General features: G+C 36.8%; 1 protein-coding gene across 3 annotated transcripts in view; it reads left to right on the forward strand.

Moving 5' to 3' along the window:
* The window catches only part of VCL (vinculin), a 58991-nt gene that overhangs the window by 17971 nt on the left and 14099 nt on the right, over positions 1-26921 (forward strand). For 2 of the 3 annotated variants that reach the window (XM_032695705.1, XM_032695704.1), the window contains exons 2-12: positions 2040-2110; positions 8209-8359; positions 10256-10364; positions 11997-12119; positions 12379-12539; positions 18319-18409; positions 19040-19187; positions 21129-21282; positions 22289-22464; positions 23428-23618; positions 26265-26464. In XM_032695705.1, coding sequence (XP_032551596.1) covers positions 2040-2110; positions 8209-8359; positions 10256-10364; positions 11997-12119; positions 12379-12539; positions 18319-18409; positions 19040-19187; positions 21129-21282; positions 22289-22464; positions 23428-23618; positions 26265-26464 — 1575 coding nt within the window. Of the gene's footprint in view, positions 1-2039; positions 2111-8208; positions 8360-10255; positions 10365-11996; positions 12120-12378; positions 12540-18315; positions 18410-19039; positions 19188-21128; positions 21283-22288; positions 22465-23427; positions 23619-26264; positions 26465-26921 lie in introns of all 3 variants that reach the window. The other variant, XM_032695703.1, reaches the window with a different exon arrangement.

Below are 26921 nucleotides of genomic sequence, written 5' to 3' on the forward strand. Positions count from 1 at the left end.
AGGAAGAGAAATGTTGTTGGAGTTTAGGGCAGTTTTTTTGAGGTTAAAACTCACCACAAAAAAACCCCAAAACAAACAAAATGGGAGTGGACTCATCCTATATGTTACTTTCATTTGAAGACCAAAGATCCTAGCTAGTTATAGCAAAGAATGTCTAAATACATGTATGTATAAATATAAAAAGTAGGTGTATGTATCTATCTATACTTAGCTGATAATGCTTCTTTGAATAGTAAACCTAGATCTGTCCTTTGATAGAAGAGACTTATGCTTTCCAGACTGAATGACAAGATGCTTTTTATATGGTCTAATAAAACTAGGAGTAATTTTAAATACATAAAGCATCAAGTGTAACTTGTGCAAAAGTTGTTTCTTGGTTGCTCCTGACTGATTAATGTAAAATAACAACAAAGATTGCTAGAATGGCCTTCAATGTGAAGTGCCCCACCCCATCACAAACTTTATTTATTTGCATTCTTTAAAAATTAAATGTTTTCAAATGTATTTTTTCAATATACTGAACTATATGCAGATTGGTACAACTGCAAGAAAAATCTTGAAGGCATGGTTCTTGGAAATAAAATATTTTCTTTCTCTTCATTTTTACCTGGTGACAGTCCTTTGTGTGAACAGTGTGTAATCCAAAGTTAATATGAATTACTCTGCCTTTTGTGTCATCTTGATCATGCATATATGCATACAAACTTGTGAGAAATACAAATAACATTTTTCGTGAGTGCAATGGAAATAATTAGAACAAAGCAGGCAGGCTCTCTGGTGGGTCATGTAACCCTGTCTCAGGATTTGGGGCATGAGATACATTTGGAATTGTGCTTCTGAAGCATTGCCATGAAGTTTGGGAGTCAAAGCAACACCACAGTGCTATGCATGAGGAGGGGGCAGGATTGTTGGTGAACCTACAATGAACACAAGAGACAGAAACCTACCATAAAATTCAAGGCCTTTAACTTCCTTTTTGGTCTTCCTTCTTTACTTCTAAGTAACTATGTGACTAACTGTGGGTGTAGTACTAATATCTATTAAAAAAAAAATAGGCTAGGCTGAATCTGTGAAGCAAACAGAATACTAGGACCAATGTACTTCTGTAAAGTTCCTCTGAAAAGAACCAGACCAAGGAGACAGGGTTTTTGGCAAGCAGCAAAAATTTGCAAGGAAATGGTGCTTCTGGAAGGCTGTGCGGAATTAGAATTGGCAAGCGCTGTGCGTACTGACACACTACATCTTCTGTCAAAAACCAGCAAATCTTTAAACACCAGCTGATCAGGGATTTTCAGGGCTATCTTGTCAGCTTGAGCAGGTCTGGCAGCTCTTAACACAAAATAGTGTCTGGGTTAAAGACCTTCTGCTTTGTGATGCCTTTGTGAATAGCTTATTCAGCTGGAAAATACAGCGAACAAAGGAGCTGGAAATATTTTGTCAAGTTGGTGATCTCACAGTTCAGAGAGTCAGCTACCAATTATAAAGACTTCTATTGTATAACACAAGAGCTGGTGTATAGAGGACTCCAGATCTTACTCTATCTCTTTCTTTATTAACTTCTGCATGATTATTTTTGCCTAAAGGATGCTGTGAATGTGGATGTGGGGTGTATTCTCAGTAATTAACTACATTTTTCTAATAGACTAAGTTAAGTAGCAAAATGAGGGTAATTTTTTTTAACTTTGAACTTGATTTCTGATATATGGGAACTAGGAGGGAGGGAAGTCTTCAGAGTTCAGTGATTAAGTTTTTGCAACTAAGTGCAGAAGAAAAATAGTGTGGTTTCTATGTAGAGTGGGAAGAGGGAAAAGTGTGTTTGTCCTTGTTCAATTTAGTAGAGATGTTGGTAGGAAACAATTTAGATTTCTAAAGCATTTTGAGACCAGATGGTCTCAAAAGCAGACACAGCAACAAGAACCTAGTGAAAGGAGTTATCAGTAGTGCAAAGTGGGTTTTTTTTGTTGCTATTTTGCTATTGGCTTTTATCTGGCCTTTACACTGAAATTTTGATTCTGAAGTATGACTTCTTTCTCCTGCAGGTTGGAAAGGAGACTGTGCAGACAACAGAAGACCAGATCTTGAAAAGGGATATGCCACCAGCATTTATCAAGTAAACTCATTTTATTGTAAATCTTGTGTTGTAGGTAGAGGAAACCTGTTCTAATGGTAGATTACTGTTACTTGTTTCTGCTGTACAGATTGGAAAATATTCTTATGTTTGAAAAGTTCTTAGGTGTGTTGAGGCTGACCTTTGTCAGGAACACCTTTTGGGCAGCAGTGACTTGTCCTGTTACATTCTGTACATATGGGTACATATATAGGGTGTTTCTTCCTTTAAAAATAATAATAAAATAAATCAGATTACCTGCATGCTGCTGTAGGTTTACCCAACAGTGCCAGAGATAATGTGGTGTTATCAATCTCTTCTGTTTATTTGGTGGATGGAAAAGTGTGAATTTGTCAGTATAGGCAGCTGTTGCATGTGATATAATTGCTTGGAAATATAAGATATTTGAAAAGCAGTGGCTTACTGCAGACAGTCTAGTAGACAGTAACTCCACTTAGAGCAGACACTCTTAATTCTATGACTTGCTATCAAGGACAACTGACTTTTTCCCTCTCTTGCCTTAAGTCTTAAAAATGATACCTCACACCTTGTTGTGGAATTCCCAAGCTGCTTATTGCCATCAGGCAGACTTCTACTGAAGTGACTTTGCCCTACAATCTACTGAATATAGTAACCTCTATTAGTGTTGTCCCATGCATACCGAATTACTGACTATTTTAATGTGTTTCCAAACACCAAACAGGCAGATAGTCAAAACAGGAAAGCACTGAGGCAATTAAGGAAAATAATAAAACGAGAAGAGAGACAATGTCTGAAGAGAAAATTTATGGTAGGCAGTAAAAGGGATTTAGAGTTTGTTGCACTGTAGGTTGACAAAATGAATAATTAAAATAATATTAGGTCCAGGTAGTATTAGCATATGAGTTCAAGAATGAAATAGCTGAATTATTAGTGTAGTAGTCTGTCACTTGATGCCACCAGTGTGTCAATCAATGAGATGCTACTGCCTGAGAAACTTTCTAGGGAAATCTGGGGAACAGGAGGTCTATAGGTCTGACATAATTCTGGAGCAAAAGGCTAGAAATTCTGTATTAGAGAAGAGAATTAATAGATCCTAGATATATATGGTGTCCTGTGGGTGAATTGACAGTGTTTCTGTGGAGGGAAATTCTGCCTTATAAACCTGTTGGTATTAGAAATATCACAAACAGGGGAAAGGGTAATGCAGGTAATACAGTATACACTGATTTCTAAACTTTTTGGCAGAGTCTACAGGCTTTTAAGAAAATGGATTAGCCACAGGGTAACATGAAAAATTCTTGTATGGAAAAGACAAAATGTAAGATGGAAGGAAAAATTAGACTTTTAACCCTGCCAATGGCAGGAGGAAATCAGTACAGCTGCAGAGCTCTCTGTCGGGATTGTGCTTTTCACCACGTTAATAAAAGCTCTGGAGACCAGACTGAGCTGGGAGGCAAAAGTACTTGCCAATGACCTCAAGTCTTATACGGGGTAGTGAGATTAATGGATGACTGAAAAATTATAGCATGACCTTATTAATTTAAGTGACTTGATATTAAGTGTGGATGAAATTATTTTGAAAGATCTAAAATGATGTGCACACGGGAGAGCAGCAGTTCTACTGTCAGATAGGATGATTGACTGAACTGACCCTTACAAATTGTGAGCAAGGTTCTTGGAGCTGTGATACATTGGAGAGAGCATATATTATATGCTCATAGTGATCAAAAAGTAAATAAAATATTAGGTTTATCATCAAAAAGAGAGACCAAAATGTCACTCTATCTATATTTTTCTCCCACACCTTAAATACTGCATGTACTGGTACTCCCACAATCTTAGGCTATAGTAGTGCTGGAAAAAGCTCATAGAAGGGCTTGGAGAACAAAGGAAAGGAATTACTTCTGTATAAGGCAAAGCTAAGTAGGCTGGAGCTCTTCAGCCTGGGAAAAGTGACAGAGGGGATTGAGGCCCTGACAAAGGTCTAAGGAAATATGAGTTGCCTGGAGAAGATGGAAGCTTGTACTATTTCTTTTGCAAGAACTTGATGGGGGAATTGCTTTAAACTAGTCATTTATAAACCAACAAGTAGGGAGAGATTCTTTGTACAGCTAATTGTGTACTGTTAAAATTCTTTATATGGGTTTGGAGGTTAATAGCTAAGTACTTAGAAGACTCCATTGTGGGTTATCAAAGAGACAAACTGCAGGAAGTCCCAAGAACTGAAAATAGTTGGAGGATGGGAGAGTGCCTGGAGGAAGTTCGATAAATGCTCATCCTGTTCCTAACCTTCCTTAGGCATTTACTCGCAGCTCCTTTTGGAGACAGGCTACTGAGCTAAATGGGCCTTTGATACAATCCACTGCAGTATTTATCATGCTGTGTTCCTGGTGTGTGATCTTGTTCGGGTGTAGAGGGGCTTGATGATTTTTTTTTTTTTTTGAGGCGAGTGTTTACTTGCTTCTTGATGAATTAAAACCAAACAATTTTGATCGTGCTCATTTTCTAGATGTGTAGAGTTTTAGGTAATTTCCAGCTTCTTTTTCACCTAGACAAGTAAGGGATTAAGGAAAAGAGATTTTCTTAATTTCAGTGTTTGATCAACACTTAAGCAGACTGTGAAGACTTCAATAATTAAATTGCTGTAGAAACGTGATACAAGCACTGCTGAACAGTACTACTTCATGCTTGGTGCAAGAACTCTTTCTGCAACAATTCGTGACTGTTTGAACTGTGATATAATGAAAAATAGGAAACAAAGCTGTGTGTCATAGTAATGAAACATACTTCACCTAGTACCTACTATCCTAGATGCAGTAACATGGGTTAGGAATGTTCGGTGGCCTCTATGAATGACAACCTATTTAATTTGTTTTTTTTTTTTAAATCTGGAATTTGTATTAAAATGAACTAGTACATGTTAATAGTTTCTTGTTAACGCTGTGGAGTGTATTGTCACTGATATCTTGGTTCTGGAGACAAGTGACAGGAACGGGTGAGCTGCCAAGGGAGTCTTACCTTTTCCTGCATTAAAGGACAGATTTTGGATGCAGGAAGTGAAACAGAGGAGGGTCTCCTTTTGTTTTTGTTTTCCTGAGAAGGAGGCTTTTTTGTTTCTGAAACATCATTTCAGGAATTGGCATTCCTCTTCAAGGGAGTGCTCCAGCAGAATTTGTACACAGTACACATGTGCTAGCACTGTATTCCCTGTCCATATTTCCTCCATTCAAAAGGATTACCAGTCTTGAGGGAACCAGTCGTGGAGGATGAAGGACATCTCTTATTCTTTTGAAAGACTTGAGACTGGCATTGAGGATTCATAATGAATATCTGTGATACTAATCTGTAAAGCTTTTCAGTAGGAGTGTGATGGTGCAGCAAAATAACTTGCTGGCTGCTCAGAAGCTATTATGCATCCTTTTGTTTGTTACTGACATAAACCACATGGAAACTGTTGACTTAGAGTTAAAAAATGCTGTCTTCTCTATCTTAATTGTCTTAATCACCAGGGAGTATGAATAATGATTATAATTTACATCAGATGTTTTGCAGTGTGTTCATATTACTTGTTAAACTTCTCTTGTTAAGAACTAAAGAACTACAATCTCTAGGCAAAATAATGTACTAACATTATTTTGGTAGCCAAATTGGAGCTGCATTGCTGGTAACTATATATTAAGAAATTAATATTAATATAAAATATTTATATTTCTCAAACTGCAAGTAATCTAAATTGTAGTAAGTAAACTGGAAAATGACCTCTGGGAAAAGCAGAAGTCAATCCTAAAATCTAAAAGCTAAAATGGTAGTTCAGCATAAGCTACACTTATTTTCCTCACATTTCATAAGGAATACACTTAACAGGGGTGAAGCTGATTAACTACCAAAAGTAGTGTGGTTAGAAATATCATGACCAGTGTCTTCCCCACAAAGAATTTGACTGGTGTTAACATAACTTTATCATTATCATGTGTCAAAAATAAATATACTTTTTGTATAAAGCTTTGGGATTTTTTTAAATGTTGCAGTATAATACAGAGATTAGAAATTTCACCATAGCAATGAACTACTATTCCAAACTGCTGAATGAGTTTGATTCTTGTGATAGAACAAGTTCATTGCAGTGAATATTTTTAGTAGTTTTAGGTTGTTTGTGTTATTGCTTTGTTTGGTTTGGTTTTTTTTTAATGAAAGTAATTAAATAATTTTTTTCCCGAATTCTAATCTTTTGCTTCCTAGTATGTGTGCTTTGCAAGGTGAGAAGTATGTTTAATTTTTTTTAACACCACTCTGCTTATTTTCTACATAGTTTACAATCCTGGAGTATTTAAAGTGCTTTGGGAAGTTTACACAAAATGGGCATTATTTTAGTAAAATGAAAGGTTACCTTTAAGAGGTTCGACCCTAAAAGCTGTAAATGAAAACTTTGAATCTTTAGAAAGTTTCATTAATTATGGTGACTTCTGGTATAATGTACATTTATTTTAATTCTTTTCTTTACAAACAAAAAGCCAGCCTGGAGATAATTATTAGTATTAAACAGATGACCATGAAATTAAACTGTAGGAAATGAAGTATTTCAGAGCCCAGAGCTCTGAGCTGGCTGAATAGGTGATTTGTTTAATCCCTTTCTTGGCAGAGTTGAAAAGAATAAATGTGAGAAGCAAGCGCGGAAATCTAATTTAGTGAAGTCGGTTGACTTTGATAATACAACCAAGTGCGTTGCATAGTAATGAGCAGACCATTCCCACTTTCTGCCTTCAAATCCTTCTGCATTTTCTTACTCAGTTCTGAGTTCCTGCTATCTGATACACCCAGCAGATGTCTCACAAAAAGAGCAGGTTATGGTAATGCAGCTGGCCCAATTTGATCTACTCTGGGGAGCCGTTAGCTGAAAACTTTACTTTCTGGAAAAAAGTGTGTTTTCCTGTAATAAGTGTCTTATTTCTGCCGGTTAAATTTACATGTAACCATTAAGTCCTAATGTTTGTGTTAGCAAAGAACTGAGAGGAAAAAATAGGATAACTGTAACTTTCCAAAAGTACTTAACTGGAAGTATGATAAAAGAGTGCATCCAAGTGGTCAGTAGAAAATGGGCTACGTGACATGCAGGGAAAAGTGGTGGTAAGAGGTAGCATCGCTGTATTAAAAGGGTTTTATGTTTGTTGGAACTTCATGTAACTCGAATGAGCACATGGCACTCACATGCACAGACCCAATGCATTACACCACACCCAAAGGAGGAAAGTCACAGCCAGTGTAGTCAGTAACTACAGTCATGAGTAGCACAGCTAACATGAAAGTGAAGTCTGAATTTTGTATTTCCCCAAGGTGTCACGGAGTACTTACAACAAGAGAACAAAACCAAAACCTTTTTAGCCTTCCAATTTTTGATATTTACAGTTGTTTTGTTAAATGGCTTGATGGAATCAAACTTCTGTGTTGCTGTAGTTAACATACATAATATCTTGCCAAATCTCCTTTTTGTTCTTAAATCTGGAATTGCAAGCTGCATTTGAAGATTGTACCTTACCACTAAATTTTATGGTTATTTAAGATTTTATTTCTGTTGTGAATGTGAACATTCTAAAGAGCTGGACTACAGCTTCAATGCACACAGAACAGTGTCTTGGTTTTCTTAATACTATGTTATTTTTTCTTAATGTGTAGTTATCATTTAATATTCATTAACAGCAATTGCTATTTTAATGACAATGCATATACAGGGCTGATGAAAGTTAGCAATTACTTCGATTGTAAAGTCCTGAAAAAATAAGTGTTTTATTCCCTGCCCTTGTCCTGAAGAATGTAAGGTATTTTGCTGGGTTGGGAACTCTCCTTAATGCCACTGTAGTGACTGCTGTACAAGGGGTGCTTCAAACATTCCCTACATGGGAAAGATTGCATGACTTCTAAAAAACTGCATGGTGTGGTTGCTGGTTACTTTCTTGTTAAAGTAAATATAGTAAATACTCTGGCTTTTTAAACTGTAGAGGTGTAGAATGATCAGTCTGCTTGCAGTGCTTCAAGTAGTGAAGTTAAAAATAAATCCAACGTTTTCTCAAGTCTGTCATATAGACAGAAGCTAATCAGCAGGTTTTGTCTGATGACTTCCACAGGGTGGAGAATGCCTGCACTAAGCTTGTTCGGGCAGCCCAGATGTTGCAAGCAGATCCTTATTCAGTCCCAGCTCGTGACTATCTGATTGATGGCTCAAGAGGCATCCTTTCTGGAACATCGGACTTGCTTCTGACGTTCGATGAAGCGGAGGTAGGAATCCCAACATGACTGACATAGGTATCTGCACAACGGTATTATTAATTAAAATATCCCCCTTTCTGAATTAGCTGACCTAACTATTGAGTAGATTAATGTGGTATCGATAACTTTAACTTGATTGGAAGCATATTTTTTTTATTCCTTTCATTAGAAGGATCTTAGACTTGTTGCTCTGCTTTGTTCAGAGCATCTTTAAGTGACGTAATTTACATGTTGCCTGTGATTATTGCTGAAAAAGGCCTGATCCCATCTACTGTCTTCCTGGTAATTTTCTGTATTCCCTTCACCGTACCTATTACTGATTCTTATATTTTCTGTATCCCTTCACTAAAAAGCTCTAGGCCACTTCTTAACCTGTTTGTCTGACTCAGTAACTGTGGCAATTTAGTTGGCCTTGGAGAGTAGAAGGTAATACAAATTTGGACTGTCTGGCTGGGCAGGCAGAAGGTATATTCTGATAAATCTTATAGTTGCTATGTTTTGTCTGCTGCACAAGTCAAGAAGTGGCTCAGAATTGCAGTTTGTCCATTGTCATATGCACAAAAAAAGCCATAGTTGCAAGGAAACTTAAAAAGGAGTCTTATGTTTGAAGATGTTTTTGGGTATAAATCTTAGTTTTGGCGCTCTTTCTGGGCACATGGAGTCTTGCTCATTTCTAAATGAGAAATAGTATGCTACAATGAAGAAATGAAGCTCATGCTGTTAGAAATGCTGATGTTAATCCTAATTTTGCATCAGTCTGTTAATCTATGGAATTATGTTCTCTTCCAGCTGTTCTGAGTAGTCTAACATCCCATCCTTGTCTCATTTAATCAGCTAGTGCTACTGTTAGCATGCTTCTCTGAAATGAGGAGAATGCTGTGGGATTTCTCTGTGGCAGTTGTGATTCTCATTATTTTAAGTGGTTTTTTAATAGAAGTTTTAGAGGGCAGAATTTCAAGGAAGTTAATATCTCTTAATCTCCCTGCTTCCAGTGTTTAGGAAATGACTTGAGCTCTCTGAAGTTAATGCTTCATTGTACTAGTCTGACAACTGCATGTTAACCAAAGGAAGACATTAGTCTGGAATGACTGACTTGTCACAAATACAGAAGTTGGCATGTCTCTGTCCTACTGTCTTTCAATATGAACTCATGTTGGGACAGACTGAAATGAGTTTCAGAGGAAATTTTGATCTATTCTAGGGACTGAACACTGCATGTGGTTGATACGAATCAAATGTTAATTAACTCATTCTTCAATAAGAATTGTATGTGGTGTTGTCAGAAATAATGTGGTTTGGGAGGTTAGAAGATTAACTGACAGAGAACTCTGTTTTGGAATCAAGTAGGAACTGAAAAAGTTAAGCTGAAGTGGAGGTCCAGAGGTAAAGTACAGCCTTCATAGATTTTTCTGGAAAGCTTAAGATTTTGGATCTATTTTTCCTGCTGGAATGCTGGATAATGTTTTATCCATCTGTAAAACTATGTGGTGAATATTTCTTCTGAAAGCTTGAAGTCTGCTTTCTGTGTAGTTTTGCTTTGTGATTTAAGTTAAATATTTTTATTGATGAAATTGCAATGAAAAACTTCAAGCATGCCAGCATACCTAAATGCACTTCTTTATAACCTATTTTCTCAATGCTATCCTCATTTATCATACAAAGTGAAAACACTGGAAGCAGGATTTTGCATTTCTGAGTAGTGGAAAGCTGATTAAATATTGGCTTGTCATTACAGCACTCAAGTAATGATATTTTGGGTAACTTATTCAGTATCTCAGACCTTTGTGATTCCACGTTCATCATGTTAGCAAATGCTATACCTATTCTGTCTGATAACGGGCTTGCATTTCTAATTCAAATGTAACTTAGCTTCACCTAACAAATAATGGAATGTTCCTCTTTTAGGTCCGTAAAATCATCCGTGTCTGCAAAGGAATATTGGAATATCTGACTGTGGCAGAAGTGGTAGAGACAATGGAGGATTTGGTGACATACACGAAGAATCTGGGGCCAGGTTTGATTTGCTACAGTATATTTCACAAATATACTAAATATAGTCCTTTCCACTGCTTTGTTTTCCCCACATTACCTTCTTCACCCGAGTTTCGAGCGTTTGGGCAATGATAGAGCAGTTGCTTTGAAAGTGTCTGTTGGAAAGAGTTTTAAACTAGAGGGTGAATGATGACTATTTACTGATTCACATTCTCCTTTAAGAATGCAGAAGAATAAAGGTGTTGATAAATTTTATGTGGTACATGGATGATATGTACTATATTTTTTCTACACTGTGAGGGAAGTAAGCATGCATTAGTCAGGATAAAACAAAAAAGAAAGGAAAAAGCTCTGTAACTAAGCACTCACAGATACAAAATCCATTAAACTGATAAAATGTCTGTACTAGCTGAGATAGTTAGGCTAAGATAGCAGGAATTTCTTGGAGTAGTATAAAAGTACAGCTCATATATTAGCATCTTTAAGGTTGCAGAAATAGCTGTCGTGCTGTATAATACAAAAGCCCAGCTGTTACAGAAATTCTTTGTTATTTGATGCTCCTTCACTACTTGTTGCTTCAGTGTGTTAACTCACACTGTCACCAGTGTAAGTGATGAGTAAGTAGCTTCTGGTATGCTATAGAAGCTCTGTTTTTGCCTGAGCTGAATGCTGCTCAACACTTGCAGCCCATGCCCACAAAACTTATGCCTGTAGTCATTGTTCCCTTTAGATATAATAATGGGCATCTGAACTTAACTATTAAGGTGAGTACTATATAATTAACAGGAGTATGTGCAGGTACAGTTAAAATCAAAAAAGTGCTTATAGGTTTTATGCTGAAAGTAGAGAGAACATGATTACCTGTTTAGGCTTTTGTCATTTGAAAGGCAAAGTGGTTCTGCACAGCTCATGTCTCTGTGCTGTCAGTGTGAGGATTCTACTACTTTTCAGTGATGTCATGAAAGCAGTGTTATATTAAGATGCTAACCAACAGAAGGGTAACTGAGCCAAAGAATGTACAGCTTCCTTCCAGTTTTGTCCCTGTAGGAGAGAGAGTAGGACCACAACAGCACCAATTTAACTAATCTTAAATTTTTATGAAGTTTTGTCTGAAGTTTCCATGTGTTCTGTGTAGTAAACCTCACAAGTCTTAGATATTGCAAATAGATCTGCTCTAAAATAAATTTAGTTCTTTTTGTACTTCTAGGGCACCGAAATATTTCTAGCAGATCTGAAGTATAAATAAATACAGTTCTCGACCTCTGGTAAAACCTCAAGGCAAACAAACAAAACCCTGATGTTTTCTTTTTCTGTCACTTAAGGCATGGATCACATCTTAACAGAATAGGAGAAAAAAACCCCACCCCATAAATTAGCTTCCAGAATTCATGAAGTGACTTCGTGTCCTAAAACAGTAATTTCAAGTATTTTCCAATTTTATTGGTGGGATTTTAAATCAAGAATTTAGAGGAATCCATTCTACTTTACATAGTGGCTAGATTTTGGATCAGTGACTTCTCTGAAGTGTCTGGAATGTACTTTAAGTAACAGCTGCTAATATAAACATTGTTTGAAACTTCAATACAGTTTTCATGTGCCTCGTTCATGTTTTGAAAACTCAACTGTTGTGATGTTCAATTGCTTTAATCTTTAGGGATGACAAAGATGGCCAAAATGATTGATGAGAGACAACAGGAATTAACTCATCAGGAACATAGGGTTATGCTGGTAAACTCCATGAATACTGTGAAGGAGCTATTGCCAGTACTTATTTCAGGTATTTTTTGCTTTGTTTTCTAATGCCACTCTGAATTACTGTTTTGAACTGGAGTTCCAATGTCTTATATTTATTAAAAATAACCTTGACATTGCTTCTGCATTCATTGCAAATAACTGTGCTATTTGTATTAAAACTACAATCTCTTTGAGATAAAAGGGTCCATGCAAAAGAAAATGTACTATATGAGTACTGTGGTCACCTTGACCACTGACTGGATCTTGCATGTACTTTTTTCTAATCTATGGTATTTTCACAGCTATGAAGATTTTTGTAACCACAAAAAACTCTAAAAGCCAGGGAATAGAAGAGGCCTTGAAAAATCGCAATTTCACAGTAGAGAAAATGAGTGCTGAGATAAATGAAATAATCCGTGTATTGCAACTCACTTCCTGGGATGAAGATGCCTGGGCGAGCAAGGTACTTTTCAAACCTACATTTGTATGTATGTTTAATTTTTATCTGTGTTTACCCTTATAAACTTATGCTTTTGACATTGTTGAAGTATGTTATTTGTGCATCAGTTTTGTAACACTGTTTAATCACATCATATATAACCTTCAAGGCTGAAGAACATCTTCAGAGATGAATATATTCATGTGTCTTTCAAAATTAGCTTTCAATAAGCCAAGTTGAAGTAGTGTTGCATTTGAGGGTGGCTCAATGGTTTACAGCAACTCAGTGGTCCAGCAGAAGACAGATTTGTTCAGTTTAGTTTTGACATGATTAGGAAATCCAGAATATAGTGTATTCCTCTCAGACAAGGATTTTTTCCTATATATAGCAACTTTGTAGCTAGGTATTCATAAGTGAGGATGAGATTTTTGTTCTAGATGCTGCTAGAAAATATAGGAAGCTGTCATATTCTTTGTACAAAAGTCCTGGAGTTGAGAAATTTTAGTATATTTTTGGGAGATTCCTCCTTGAACACCTTCCCCTTTTCCCCCTGCCCTAGTTTTATTCTGGACAGAAGAGTAAATTTCGAGTGTTTGCCTTGTCTCAAAGAAATATGTTAAACTGAACAGCCTTTCTGCATAAGTAGGATGTGTGTGAAGCTGGCATATGACAGGATTGGTTCTTTACAAATCAGTGTTAAACTGTGTAAATGACTACAGCCACTTACCTGGAGTTAAACGCTGCTCTTAAGTGATACTGAAGATACTGAAATGTGTAGAAGACTGTAAAGCAGGTCTGACAGACAAAATCCTAAAAGTGCTATGGGCTTACAGATAAATGTAGCTGTGTAACTGAAATTTCTGCCAATTTTTTTTTGAGCACTTGAAAGTAAATTGCTGAAGGGATTTTTTTAAGGGTTAGTGCTATGAGCAAAAAGTAAGTGTAAGTATCATTAAAGAATATATTGAGGCCTGAAGCCAGACTGGTTAGCAAATGCAATCTTGCAGGAAATCTAACATTGATGTAACCTCGACATAAAATCACTTTGGCCTATGTTGTTTGGCACTTGACCTTTAGTTTGCCTCTTGAGTTATTTCGTCACTATCACTTCCTTATTATGACTACTGTATGCATCTTTGTTTTTGTTGTCCTGTTTCTTACCCTTTTCTCACCTTTAGAAGGTAAGCTTTCTCCCACACCCTTCACTTTGACCTTGTACTGAAATCAAAGAAAGCATGTATGTGGGATTTTTGTGCTGTGTGCTGTGCAACTTCTTGTGTGCCAGCTGTGACACTGTACTTATGTATGTACACACAAAGTTTTAAAAGGATCTTAATAGCTCTCTCTAGCTGTCTGTGGAATTGGCTGTCACTAAGAGAATGGTAATTGCAAGCTGAACTGCATTAAGACTGTCTTTCTGAGTCTGATTAGAGTTAGGCCAAGATTTTACAGCACATTCTTGCTGAATGCTTTTGTGTTAATTTATGTTACTCGTCTTTGTAGCAGCAAATAAAGGATCCAGTCATGCAGGAATGAGCTTTCTGCATGGCCAGAAAGCTTTATTAAACCAGGAATTTTGTCTATTCCATAATGTTTTACTAGCAACCTTCCTTCAGTTCAGACGGTTCATGTTCTTTAGGTCTAGGCCTAAAACTGCAGTTTTGTACGTGCACTTTTTCAATTCAGTTTTATTTTTTGATTTAAGCTTTGCTGTATTTTGTGAAATGCAAATACAGTTTTATTTCACACAACAAATTTGGAAGTTTTTGTGGTAAAGAAAAATGTCTCTTGCAAAAAGTTGGCAATTTAGCCTTAGGAAATTCTTACTCTTCTTGCTAGTGGGGAAGATCGAGAAAGGATTTCATTAAGAAAACATTTGACATATTAACAATATTTCCTAATGGAAAATATTGGCCATTATGCTTAATGTGTAAGTATGTTATGTGGACTAGTACAATAAAAGTATCATTATGTTCTGAAGTGAGAACTTTTTAATTGTATTTTGTTTTTGAATTAAGGTACACTGATGGTTTGGAACTGTAACACTGGGGATTAACCAAACAGTCAGGATATAAAGCATATGAATTGAAAGATGCAGTGGGATGAAGAAGCAGGAACTAGTTTGCTACTGGCCACCTGTTACAGACCTTATCCTGTATTTGCATATATATCTAACAGTTGACTTACTCATTATTTTTCTGGAAGGGAGATGAAGGAGCTATTTAATTGTAGTTGAGGTTACTGTTGCACGCATTTTGCAGCTGGTGGTCAAGGAAAAGATACTTTCCTCATGTTTTTCTGGAGCAAAGTAAGGTGTTTGTAGATGCACAGCCTTGAATTTTTGGCTGTGTAATAAAGCTGTTGTTGATGTTGGAGTTTATTTTATGCTTATTCTTCTATCTTGAATTGTTTACACACTGAAGTATCACAGCCTATCTAGAGACAGTGGATGATGAACAAGGTATGGAGTCAGAGCTGTAGGGGTTTTTGTAAACTATTTTGTTGGTCTTCTGGATGTTGGAATGTACGTTACTGTTACTGGATTCCAATAATCTCTACTTGTACCAACACTGCATTTTTTAAAATAGTATGCTGCTTTAGAATTGAAATACCATTCTCTAACAAAATCTTGGGGAAAAAAATAAATCTGTATTTCTTTCATTCATTAAAAGCTTTGCACCTTTTTTCATTGAATTTTTGATTTTACAGAGGAATTGAGTTTTCTCTTGTATATTCTTAGTGTTTATTTTAAAATAAATTTTGAAGTAATACTCAATACAAACATCTATTTCCATAGAAATGGAAGGAGTTAAAAGTTGTAAGAAGCTGAGAAGTATCTGGTATCTTGCAGGATTGAACCCTGAATGGTGACTAAGCTATTTGTCCTGCCAGGACAGGAGGCTGGCTTTGCCTATTTCCTTCAACATTGCCTTCTTTGGTAATGAAATGCAGATATCCCTAGACTAGACCACTTTACTGAGTCAGAGGTTGTGCTTTACATTCAGTTGGATTTATTTTGCTCTTTTTCAAAGCAGAGCCAATACCACCTGTTCCATGAATAAGTGCAACATTTTTGGTAGTGGCAGAAGTGATGCATAAAAGTATCTTGAATAAGGGTTTATTTGCTTTTGCAACTACTTTGAAAAAAAGCCAACTTGCTCTTTACCCTTCAGACAGTGTTGCCCTAGTTGTTTAACTTGATTAAGTTTTTTATCTCCCTGAAAAAGTAATAGTGCTGCTTTTGTTAATGAAATTCCTTTTGCCAACAGGGGAACTGCAGGGAGATGAGAAAATGAATCAATTTTTGCTGATAAAACAACTTTTTTGCAGCCTAGCTATTGGATGGTTTTTTCCTTGTTTGCAACTGATATTCTGCTGGTAAATCCCAAAAGAGTTAAATTTTAAAGAAGATTTGCTTTTTTAGGAAGGAACAAGGTATTTAAACAGGTAGAGAAATCAGGACGATCCAAGACACTTTTAAGCAGTAAGACCTTGAGCAAGTTGCTGTGGTTTGTTTAAACTGAGTATTTCTGCTTTTGTCTTCCTGCTTAATAGCCTGAATTGGTGGACAAGTCCAGACCTTTTCCTTTGCCAAGTATCTGACACCAGACACAGCTCTTGCAGAAACAGTAGTGCAGTATCAACAAACCTAGTTAATAATGCATTCTAATTTTCTATTTGTATTACTCATCTTATTGCAACAAAAACTCCTCATGAAGCTGAAGCTGAGAGAGATTCCCTGAGCTGTGAAGATGGGAAATTAGTGCTTTAAGATCAATTGTCTTGGAACACTTCAACTGCTTCACTAGGATTTCACCAGATTTTTTTAAATAGGGAAAGGGGACAGTGTTTTGCAAATGTGAGTACAGAGGCACACAGGATAGCAAGACTTACACCGAAGAGCAATCCAGTTATATAGCCTTCATATGACAGGGCAGATGCATCCTGTTACTGCTTGGGTAGTTCTAGCAATTATCAAATCATGAGGGTAAAATCTAAAATAATCATGATGTTTTCCTCAGAAAGAAGACTTTAGAGTCAGAGGCTTCTGTATAATTTTGCTGAAACTGCAACTGCAGGCAGCTGAGACAACACAAAAGCCTGCGTGAGTGAAAAGGGAGGGGCAAAGACAGTTTTCCCAACACTCTTCTTTTCTCAGCCCCCACCTATCATCTCATCAACACAATAAGCAACATCTGTTGCCTTTTTCAAAATTCAGTGGGTTCTTTGTTTCAGATTGTTTCTGGGTAGATGGACCTGGAATACACCATTCATTTTAGTCAAGTGGCTTCAGCCCATATATAAATCATAGAAAACTGTAACACCTACTTTAATAAGTAGTAAGGTTTCTATATACATTTGAAATCTTTAATGAATATTTACTTGTCTCTTATCATACAGTAAATGCACAATTCTCAAACTATAGAGAAGATGGCTTTTAGAAGAATGTGCCCACCTCCCACTCCTTAGCAACATATCCTACCTTTTTGAAGTTTTTTCAGAGGTCCCAACTAAGATTTGAGATCCAGTTTCTAGATTTGAGAACCAATCATCCATCTGAAAATAATTCTGCTTTTGGTGCTGTCTCTCAGGCTGTGATTCAAGAGCCTTTAAAAATACTCAGCAGTGTTACAGGACAGTTTAGAAAGTTGGTTGCTGACTTAAAGCACCTTATGAACAGCTGACAGACCAACATGCCTGAATAAAAATGCCAAAATGTTTACAGTATTGTGTCTTTGAGACTCAGCATACAGAACGAACAACTCCACAAAAATGTGGCATTTTTTTAGTGTTGTCAGGATACCACATGCTATACCAGATACTGATCATTGATGCTTGTAGGCTCTTCTTCATACGAATTGGATGTGGGCAGTCAAATTCAGATAATAAGGCAAGAGCCAGGCTTCTTTTTATCATCTGTATACTAATCATAGGATGTTAGATCTATTTGAAATTATTTCAATGACATGTGTGGTAAAAAGCTATTTTGGCTTTTTTCCAACTTCTTACTTAAGGTACTTGTTTCTATTTTCACTGTCCTTCCATTTGTGTAGGATGGAAAACTTGTGGCCTCTAGTGGAGAGATAGCACACGAATAATAAACGGGGTATGTGGAGAAATCAGAACTGGGTGGTTTTATCTCCTGGAGTCAGGTGTTGGATAATAGTGGCAGAATAGTGAAACAAGCAGCAGCTTTGATGCTTCTGTCAGAAAGTTCAGAGTTTAAAAACAACCACATGTAAATACATGTGTTTCTCTCTGAAGGCATTAAACTCCATATATGAGAATTTCAGGAATTAGCTGGTAATCTATTTTTTGCAAACAGCAATTGTTTGACTTAAAGCAACAGAGCAGGTGAAAAATGCAAATGTGCAGCCTCTTACACTGAAGTAAGTAGTAAAATTCACTTCCCAATTTTTATTTCTGAAAGGTTTACTCTAATTCCATAGCTTTTCTATATGTCCTGATGTACAGTAAGGAAAAAAGGGAACTAACTCCAAGATGTGTGCTTATTAGAGCTCCAGTTTCAGAAATTAAAACACTAATAAATGAAGGAATAGAAAAGTCACTAAAATTGCATGCTTATTTTCTGCATTTTGAGTGAAATGAAAATGTCTGTCCTAATTGGAAAGAAGTGATTATGATCTGCTAGTTTGAAAGTGGGTTTTGAGCTGCGTATATGAGTGTGTTTCTGTAAGTAGACTCTGCTTTATAGAACCTTTGTCTGCTTTGGTTGTGTTGATTATTTGTGCATTTGGGGTTTTTTTTTGAGATTCATTTTGGTGGTTTCTTTTTTGTAAAGGACACTGAAGCCATGAAAAGAGCGTTAGCCTTGATAGATTCAAAGATGAATCAGGCAAAAGGTTGGCTGAGAGATCCAAATGCACCTCCAGGTAATATTAAAAAAAAAAAAACCAGCATAAAGTATTTTCATTTTAAAAGATCTTAATATTTCTGTTGTTTAAGGCAAAATTGTCTTTAAGCACTGTTAACCTATACATAGTGGATCATTGTGAAGGAACCTGTATTTATTCCTTTATTGAACAGTACTTAATTGCAGTCGTTGGTAATGTTTAAAATTCCTCCTTTTTATTTTCAAATTTGTCTAACTTTAGATTTGTCTAACAGAATCTCTTTACATGTTTTTCTTTCAGTCTTGATGTAAAATTTTTAACGTGAAAATCTGCCATAAATACTCTAATTGCAATTATCTTTACTTATATAAGTGGTTTGCCTTTGTATGTATCTTTAAAGTAAAAAAAACTAGATAGAGGCCTTTCCATTTGGACTTGGAAAGACCTTATCAGAATGACTGCCTCTGAAATCAAAGCCAAAATAATACAGTTGTAGAAGTTGGCTGTGAATTGTTGAGTTTTGGTGTCTATCTCGTGGTTTTTCAATGAATGTGTTTTCCCAGCTGAACCCAATGCAGTTAGATGTGTTGGGACATGATGACTTCAGTAGTTTACTCGTACGTGTCAAGGAATGGCTCGTTTATTGTACTGACTGACTCTGTGTCTTAGGGGATGCTGGGGAGCAAGCAATAAGGCAGATCCTTGATGAAGCTGGAAAAGCAGGAGAACTGTGTGCAGGCAAAGAACGCAGAGAGATTCTGGGAACATGCAAAACTCTGGGGCAGATGACTGACCAGCTGGCTGACCTCCGAGCTAGGTGAATCTATTACTTTGAATGGACAGTTTTCCAGTATTATTAAAATGTTTTCTCTGAACTTGCAGTTGTGTCACTTCCTAATCTGTATTTTGCCTTTTTTTTCTACTTCGGTCTTTTCTGAACAGTATGTTTTAGTAAGGGAAATGTTCATTATATAACGTGATGATCAGAATTGCTCAGGTAGATAATTCAGAGTTTGCTTAATGTCAAACTCATAACCTTCCTCCAAATTAGGAAGAAATGAAGTTTTAAACTCTACTGTGAATCTGTCCTCCAAAGAGGATATACCCCAATTACTGTAAGATACTTGAATATTCTAGTCTTTAGGTGTTTCCTTTGAGTATAAGGAATTTTTCAGCTGCTTATCAATGTAGTAAATTGTTAAGCTAGAGTGCTTTAAAATTGGTTTCTTTATTTTGTTGTAACACTGCTTCCCACCCTGCAAAAATACCACACCCAGAAACCCCAGAAAGCTATTCACTGTGATCCATTAAGGATACAGGTAATAGTAAATTGGTATAATATTTCTCCTTAATGTTAATGAATCTTTCGAACTGTTTGAAAAAGCAACAGAAGTCAGGAGTGTTTTATTTAAAATAAAATTTAAAAAATAATTTAAAAAAGGATTTAAGGCCCCAGTGAAGTCCAGGAAGTGAGCAAATGCAAATTATTTGGAGAGCTGTGTTTTGAGTCAGTTCAAGAATAAGAATTCCCTGCTATCACTTTAAATCCATGGACTGCTCAGCTCTGAAGTGTTGCAATGATATGTACACAAACTTGAGATAGTTTCCAGGAAGAGTTGTTAGTTTGCTGTATAAAGGCTAAAAAGGCCAAAATTCATAAATACAGGTTAGATTGTCATTGAAGTGATGAATATTAGCTGTAGTAGTGGTAGTGGATAAGAAACTGGTTTTAGTTTATCTTCTCTTGGATTCTCAGTTGATTGCCCTGAGAGAATTTAAGATCTGCTTTGCATCAGTTTTTGCACAGTGTTAGAAAATAGGCAAAACTCTTATTTTTCTTCCAAAGCAGTGGCTGGTGTCAGCTTTGTATGATGTACAATTTTTGGAGGTAGAGACAGGACTTAGATTTACTAAAAAATTTAGTTTATATACTGGTTTAATATGTAAATAACTTCAACTCAGCCTGTGAAAAATAAGGTACATATTTTGAAACTCTGGTCTGACTGTGTAAGTACACCTCAACATCTCAATAGCTTGCCATCCTTCCACTTACTGTAGTCTTTTAAAAGTTAGGAGTTTAAGTTCACGTGTTAACAAAGCTTTCCAGTAGTCAGCTGATTTTGGAAGAGTGCAACAAACATACTCAGGCATATGGATCTAAGTAATCTTTCTATCCAGCTTCTACCTCCTAAGCATTTGAACAAACAGTGATAGTGCTGTAAATTGTTTTCTACAGCCCTGTAAATTTGTCTTGCTAGTGTCCTTCTCAGCATTTTAAGATCTCTTACCAATAGCCTGTAACCTTTAATCTACTAATGCCTAATGATTGAGGCAGCTAAGATATTTTATTTTCACTTACTGACTTGCTGTCCTCACCTAGGTGTGGAGAGACATAACTCCTGCAGATTCTGACCCTTTGCAAGTCTATAAATGAGAAGAGGCTTTGTCTGGTGTACTTGAATGCAACTGTATCCATAAATAGCCTTATTTTGTGACACTTAAAAAATGTTTGTTCTTCTGAGGATGCTAAATGTCACATTCTGAAATAGGGAAAATAAACTTAGTTTTTATCTCCTCTTGTCATGTTATTCCTCAGTAATTTTTTGCTTTCTATGGGGGGGAAAAAGTCTGATTAAATACTGTATGTCTGGCAATAATAGCTGTGAGTGCTCATAAGCAGTTTTTGTTGCCTCTTCACTAGAAAAGAGCTTTTTTCAGTCCTGAGCTGAATCTGTGGTGCTCTTTTTGTCTTGGGCAGAGGACAGGGTGGCACACCCATGGCTATGCAGAAAGCACAGCAGGTGTCCCAAGGTCTGGACTTGCTCACTGCAAAAGTGGAGAATGCAGCCCACAAGCTGGAGGCCATGACAAACTCTAAGCAGGCAATTGCTAAGAAGATTGATGCTGCTCAGGTACCACCAGTGATTTAATAAATACTTCAGAACGTGATGATGTTACTGCTGTTAGAGCTGTTATTCTGAACTACTGTGGTTGTTTCCAAAACAAAACTTGACCGGAACAACATATAAGGGGTACTTGTTTTAACAATGAACAATCTTAAATTCAGCAATTTACAACGTGCTGTGAGTTTTGCTACAGTTCGTGACCTTTTCTGGTAACTTTTTTGGCATTACTAAAAATTAATAAATTAAAATGATGGAACACCTTAAATTTGCATATGAATTAATCTTATTAAAGAAAAGAGTAGAGGAGATTCAGACTGCACGGACTTGTGGATAAAACTAGAGCCCTTTCTTTGGGTTCTGTTTTGAGAGTGGAATCTAGGATTTAGAACTTAATATTCCTGACAAAAGTGAAAAAATGTTAATGAAACTGCATTTTCTTTTAATTGATCCTTTATTTTTGTAACTATATATCCCTCAATGGTCAGTCTGTTACCCAGTGATGACTATGATGGTGATTAGATGAACATGTTATATATACCTTATCTAAATGTGTATATTTGTATATAATTATCAATATATAAAGATACGTTAATATTACATATTTATCAAATGAAATGCTAATGGAACACTTTAGGAAGAGCTCTATAAAGTGTGCCCCAGTGAGCCCAGGAGGATCTGTTTTCTTTTTTTTCTGAAAGCTAGATTGTCAGTCTCTAAAGGCACGAGTTAAATTTTACTTCTGAAAATATTGTTGGCAAATGTTGAGGGGAAAGAGTGAATGTAAAGTCTTTGGGTAGATCTTGTCTTGTTTGACATCTTTTTCAAAGCAGGAAAACTATCAGACCATAGAGTGACTTCATGGTATCTAATAAACAGAAATTGCTTTTGAGAAGTGTTTTCTCTTAAATAAAATTTTGAAAGCCATATTGGTATTTGGTGGGGTTTTTTTAAAGCATCTATAGAAATAATATTATTGTTTGTCTTCACCTGTACACGACTTCTTTGTATTAAGAATTGGCTTGCAGATCCTAACGGGGGCAGTGAAGGAGAAGAACATATCCGGGGAATTATGGCTGAAGCAAGGAAAGTTGCACAACTATGTGAGGAGCCTAAAGAAAGAGATGATATCCTTCGTTCCTTGGGGGAAATCTCTGCTTTGACAGCCAAGCTGTCAGATCTGCGACGACAGTACGTATGAGTTTTATCACCATTCATTTATTTGAATTACTGTCATCTTCCGTTCACAATGCTGAGCAAGATCAGAATATTGATGATTAATTGGATTAATGATGAGTGAAATAAAAGAAAAAGCCTAGCTTGCACTAGCTTCTTCAAAAGAAATAAAAGAGTAACCGAAGTTCTATTATCTAGAACTATTTTCTTTCTACTGCCTATGGAATATTTGACAAGCAAACTGAAGCCAAAAGTGAGCTCATTTGTACTGTCAAAACAACGAGGTAATGGGAAATTTAAGTTTGTTTATACAGGCAGATGTCATCGCTGTTTTTTGCAAAGTGGCTTACTGAATGTCCAAGTGGAATATCTACCTCTTCCATCAGTGTTCTAAACTGTAACTGCAAACTGTGTAAAAGACTTTTTACAGAAATTATAGTTCTGTATCAGTTCTACAAAGAGGTTGCTTGAAACTGGAAGAGGAGAAATGGTTATTGTATGAACTGTGCTCTTCATCTAAGGCCAGTTGCAATATGGAGATAAATATTTTTCTTGCTTCATTAGTTAGATACTCTAATGGAGTTTTTCTTGAGCTTTAGGTGCTGCAGGTTTCTTAATGTGCTACCTCTTGTTAAGTTTATGTGTAGCCTCCGGCCTGGGACTGCTTACTTTTCTGCTTGTAATCTGTATGGCATTATTGCAGTTGCTCATAAGACATGATGTGGGAAATCAAGTCGTACATTAGTTTTAGCAAGGACAGTACTATGCCTTTCCCCACCTTGGTGCTTTGTTGAACATATGTAATATCCAGGTACCACAGCAGGGAATTGCTCCTGAGAGTCTCAACTCAAGTGTCAAATTTAACCTTATTTAAAAAGTTGAAGTAACTTTCATTGTGTCTTCCTGCTGAATTTGAGACTATCTATAAATGATCTTTATACAACTATACTTCTTTTTTTTTTTCTTTTAAATGCTTAGTGGGAAAGGTGACTCTCCTGAGGCCCGTGCATTGGCTAAGCAAATAGCTACATCACTTCAGAATTTACAGTCCAAAACAAACAGGGCTGTGGCAAATACTAGGCCAGTTAAAGCAGCTGTCCATTTGGAGGGCAAGATTGAACAAGCTCAAAGGTGGATAGACAATCCTACAGTTGCTGATCGGGGAGTAGGTAAGTGTTTCCATGTGTTCTTCCCCCCCAAGTTTCACAATTAATTGTTAGTAATTTTTGTGGTGGAAACAACTGCTCCTGAGATGCTGAGGATGCATTGACTCTTCACTGATGTGGAGACTTGGAGATTTATAGCCAACTCCTGGCTGAGAAATTATAGAATCAAACTGGTCTGTGATTCTCTTTGTGTTGTGGAAAGAACAACTTTCCTATTCATTCCTAAAGAACAGGAGAACTTTTGCTGTACAGTGCACAAAGACAGACTGCTCCTTGCTTTTATTATGCAAATATAGTGTCTTGAATTTGAATTTATACCTACTTCAGCAAATTGAGTAAAGTCCTTCAGAGAAGAGAAAAACATTCATAAACCTGACCTAAAAATAGCACTTCTTATATGGTTTCTGGGTTATCTGAGGAGAATGCTACTAATTAAAAAGAAAGGGGATCTGATAGTCCAAGTATGCTATCAGTGTGGTTCAGGAGTTGCTGTACTGAGAGCTTATTGTAAACCATTTCAGAAATGTCTCATTTATCTTCTCCTGGTGTTATTGCAAGTAGATACATGAAACTTGAAAACTGGATTGAGTAGTTTTTTCCACAACATTTAAGTCTGAGCAGTCCAGCTGATCCCGATGACTGGAAGCACGCCTTATAGGAAGTGGTATAACTGCAAACCTTTAATACCTCTTTCTCACACTTCTCCCCATCTGTCCAGATAACTTCTGTTGTGTGAATAACCAATGACAGATCCTTGAATTAAAGATTGAATGATGTTGATAGCTTGGACATTTGTGAAGTCTAAATTTAAAGGAAACATTTTAAACAGAATAGTGGGGTTCTGTGTTTTGCACTTGCTGATGAGCAGATTGCACACAGAATGAGATGAGAGAGAAGGTGGTAGAGAGCTCTCCTTTGACAGTGGCTGAAAAGCTTCCTAATTTTGACCTTTCTCTTGAACATAATAATCTGTCAGGTGGTCGGCTCAAAAAACCACGAAACCTGAACTTAATTTTTGTTATTTTTAGTTGAAACAAAGGTAACTTAAATCCTCTTTGAAGTCTCTAATGACCTAATAAATCATGAGGCTTGCATACATACTGGGGGCTTGCTGAAGAATTGAAGTTGCTCAACAGTCAATTTAATCAAATGCTGGAGTGATACGTGTGACAAAAATGTGTGTAGAGATGCAAGATGTGGCATGTCCCATAACTTTAATGTTTGTAGTTCAATAAAGAAAATTCTAGTTGTTACATGAGGTCATTGTACGCTTTTTTCATTAAATGTCTTTCACTTGCACTGGCACTTGGCAGGATATATTAAGATATATTAAGAATATAAATCAGATATGTTCTCTTTTCAGTCTGGACAGCACTTCTGGTAGAATTTGGCCTAATACTTTCAGTGCTATAATAACAGTAGAATCCTTCAGTGTTCTCTGCAGTAGTAGGGACTATTTTACAAATAATCCCGTGGGTTTGCTGGTAACCCGGGGCAATGCTTCAACACAAGCTGAACTCTGAAATAAAACAAAGGCATAATGTCTATTTTGTTTTATAAACACGTGAGCCACTTGACTAGTGTTGGCTGCTACAAATATTGACTTGCACTCCTATTCTGAATTACCTGAGCTAAATGATGGCTGAAGTAGTAATAATTGGCACATACAAACTAGACAAGATGTACTGAAATAGTAAACTGGTGTGTGAAGCGTACTTGCTTGGCTGCACTTGACCTAGCAAAAGAGTAATTAGAAGACATCTTGGGACATTCCAACAGCACCAAACTTAGCTACACTGATAAGTTTTCTAAAATGATGGTGGCAGTGCTGAGTGATTCTTGGATAGTTTGGTACTGTGACAACTTCCTAAGTAATTTTGAGCTTGATCACAAAGTTGGATTGCATTAGTTTAAAATTATTCTTCAGTAGATCTTTGAGGGACTTAATATATGACGAGTTCTTTTAAAAGAATACTGCTGTTGTGTAGAGCAGAGAATTACATTCCTATGAAAGAGCAGGAAGCATCTTTAAGTGAATGAAGGGAATCACCTATGCTAAAAATGATATTTTTTTTTTCCATTACAGAAAAACTTTCAGTTCACTGCAGAGCCTTTGTAAGGTGTTCCCTACCCCCTCCATCTCCTCCCATCCCGGATACTTGACACTTCTTACCCATGGTTTCTGGAATTCTAGGAGGGAGCATTCTGCTTTTTTTATTTATGGTTTCTACTTGACTTTTCCTCTTGCTTCTGGTACTCATCTTCTGATGATTTGGGGGTGAATTGCAGTACTTGGAATTCGCAAGTGCTTTCTATTGGAGCTAACAGATTAGTTATGTAGAAATACCTGACAACTGTCATGGTTAACTTCTGTCAGACCACCCTAGTTAAAAAGGATGCATCTCTAGCCAGAGTTGCTGAATTAAGCAGAAAAAAACTGGAGAGAGTTGAATTCCTCTGTGGGTTTGATCTGCAATTACTCAATGATAAACTGCAGAAGATCTTCTCCACCACCTAGAAAGGTGCTTTTAAAAACCCAAGAATTCTGATGTGTGCATGTATGTGTCAGTAGTTCCTGGTGCATCTGATTTGTACACTCAGTATTTTGTTCCACTGCGTGCTGATGCAAGATGACTTGTTCCCCTGTAGGGCAGGCAGCAATCCGGGGTCTGGTTGCGGAAGGTCGCCGTTTAGCCAACGTCATGATGGGCCCTTACCGGCAAGACCTGCTTGCCAAGTGTGACCGTGTGGACCAGCTGGCTGCTCAGCTCGCTGACCTCGCTGCCAGAGGGGAGGGGGAGTCTCCTCAGGCCAGGGCAATTGCTGCTCAGCTCCAGGACTCACTGAAGGTAAAAGTCTGCTCTCGTGCAGGCAAGCACGTGATAACGCTGAAGTACTTGCGCTCCTCTGACCAAGCACTTGTGTGTGTGAGGCATCAATAAAAAGAAAAGTGCTCCAAAAAACCTGTTGGGTTAGCTGAGACGTTTCAACCAAACTTTCTACAAAGACCTTGTTATCATGCTTAGGGGTTAATTCCAAATGAACAGTTTAGTAGGAAAATGGAAGTCTCTTTTAAAAGAAAATAGTGTGCTAGCATTGCAAATTTGAGGGGCAAGATCTCAAATGGTGCTGTTCATAGCTTCTAATGCTGCTTCCAGGAGTAGTATGTAAGCTTTGTGTATTTCAAATTATGTAAAAGGTAATTAATCATAATTTTAAGGTTATTTTATTTTAATGTCTGGTATTGAAATGGGCTTTTTTTTTTTACAAGAGGAGATTTTATGGAATTTGACTCCCTACAAACTT

This window comes from Chiroxiphia lanceolata, chromosome 8 (assembly GCF_009829145.1).
Source record: "Chiroxiphia lanceolata isolate bChiLan1 chromosome 8, bChiLan1.pri, whole genome shotgun sequence".
Classification (NCBI taxonomy): domain Eukaryota; kingdom Metazoa; phylum Chordata; class Aves; order Passeriformes; family Pipridae; genus Chiroxiphia; species Chiroxiphia lanceolata.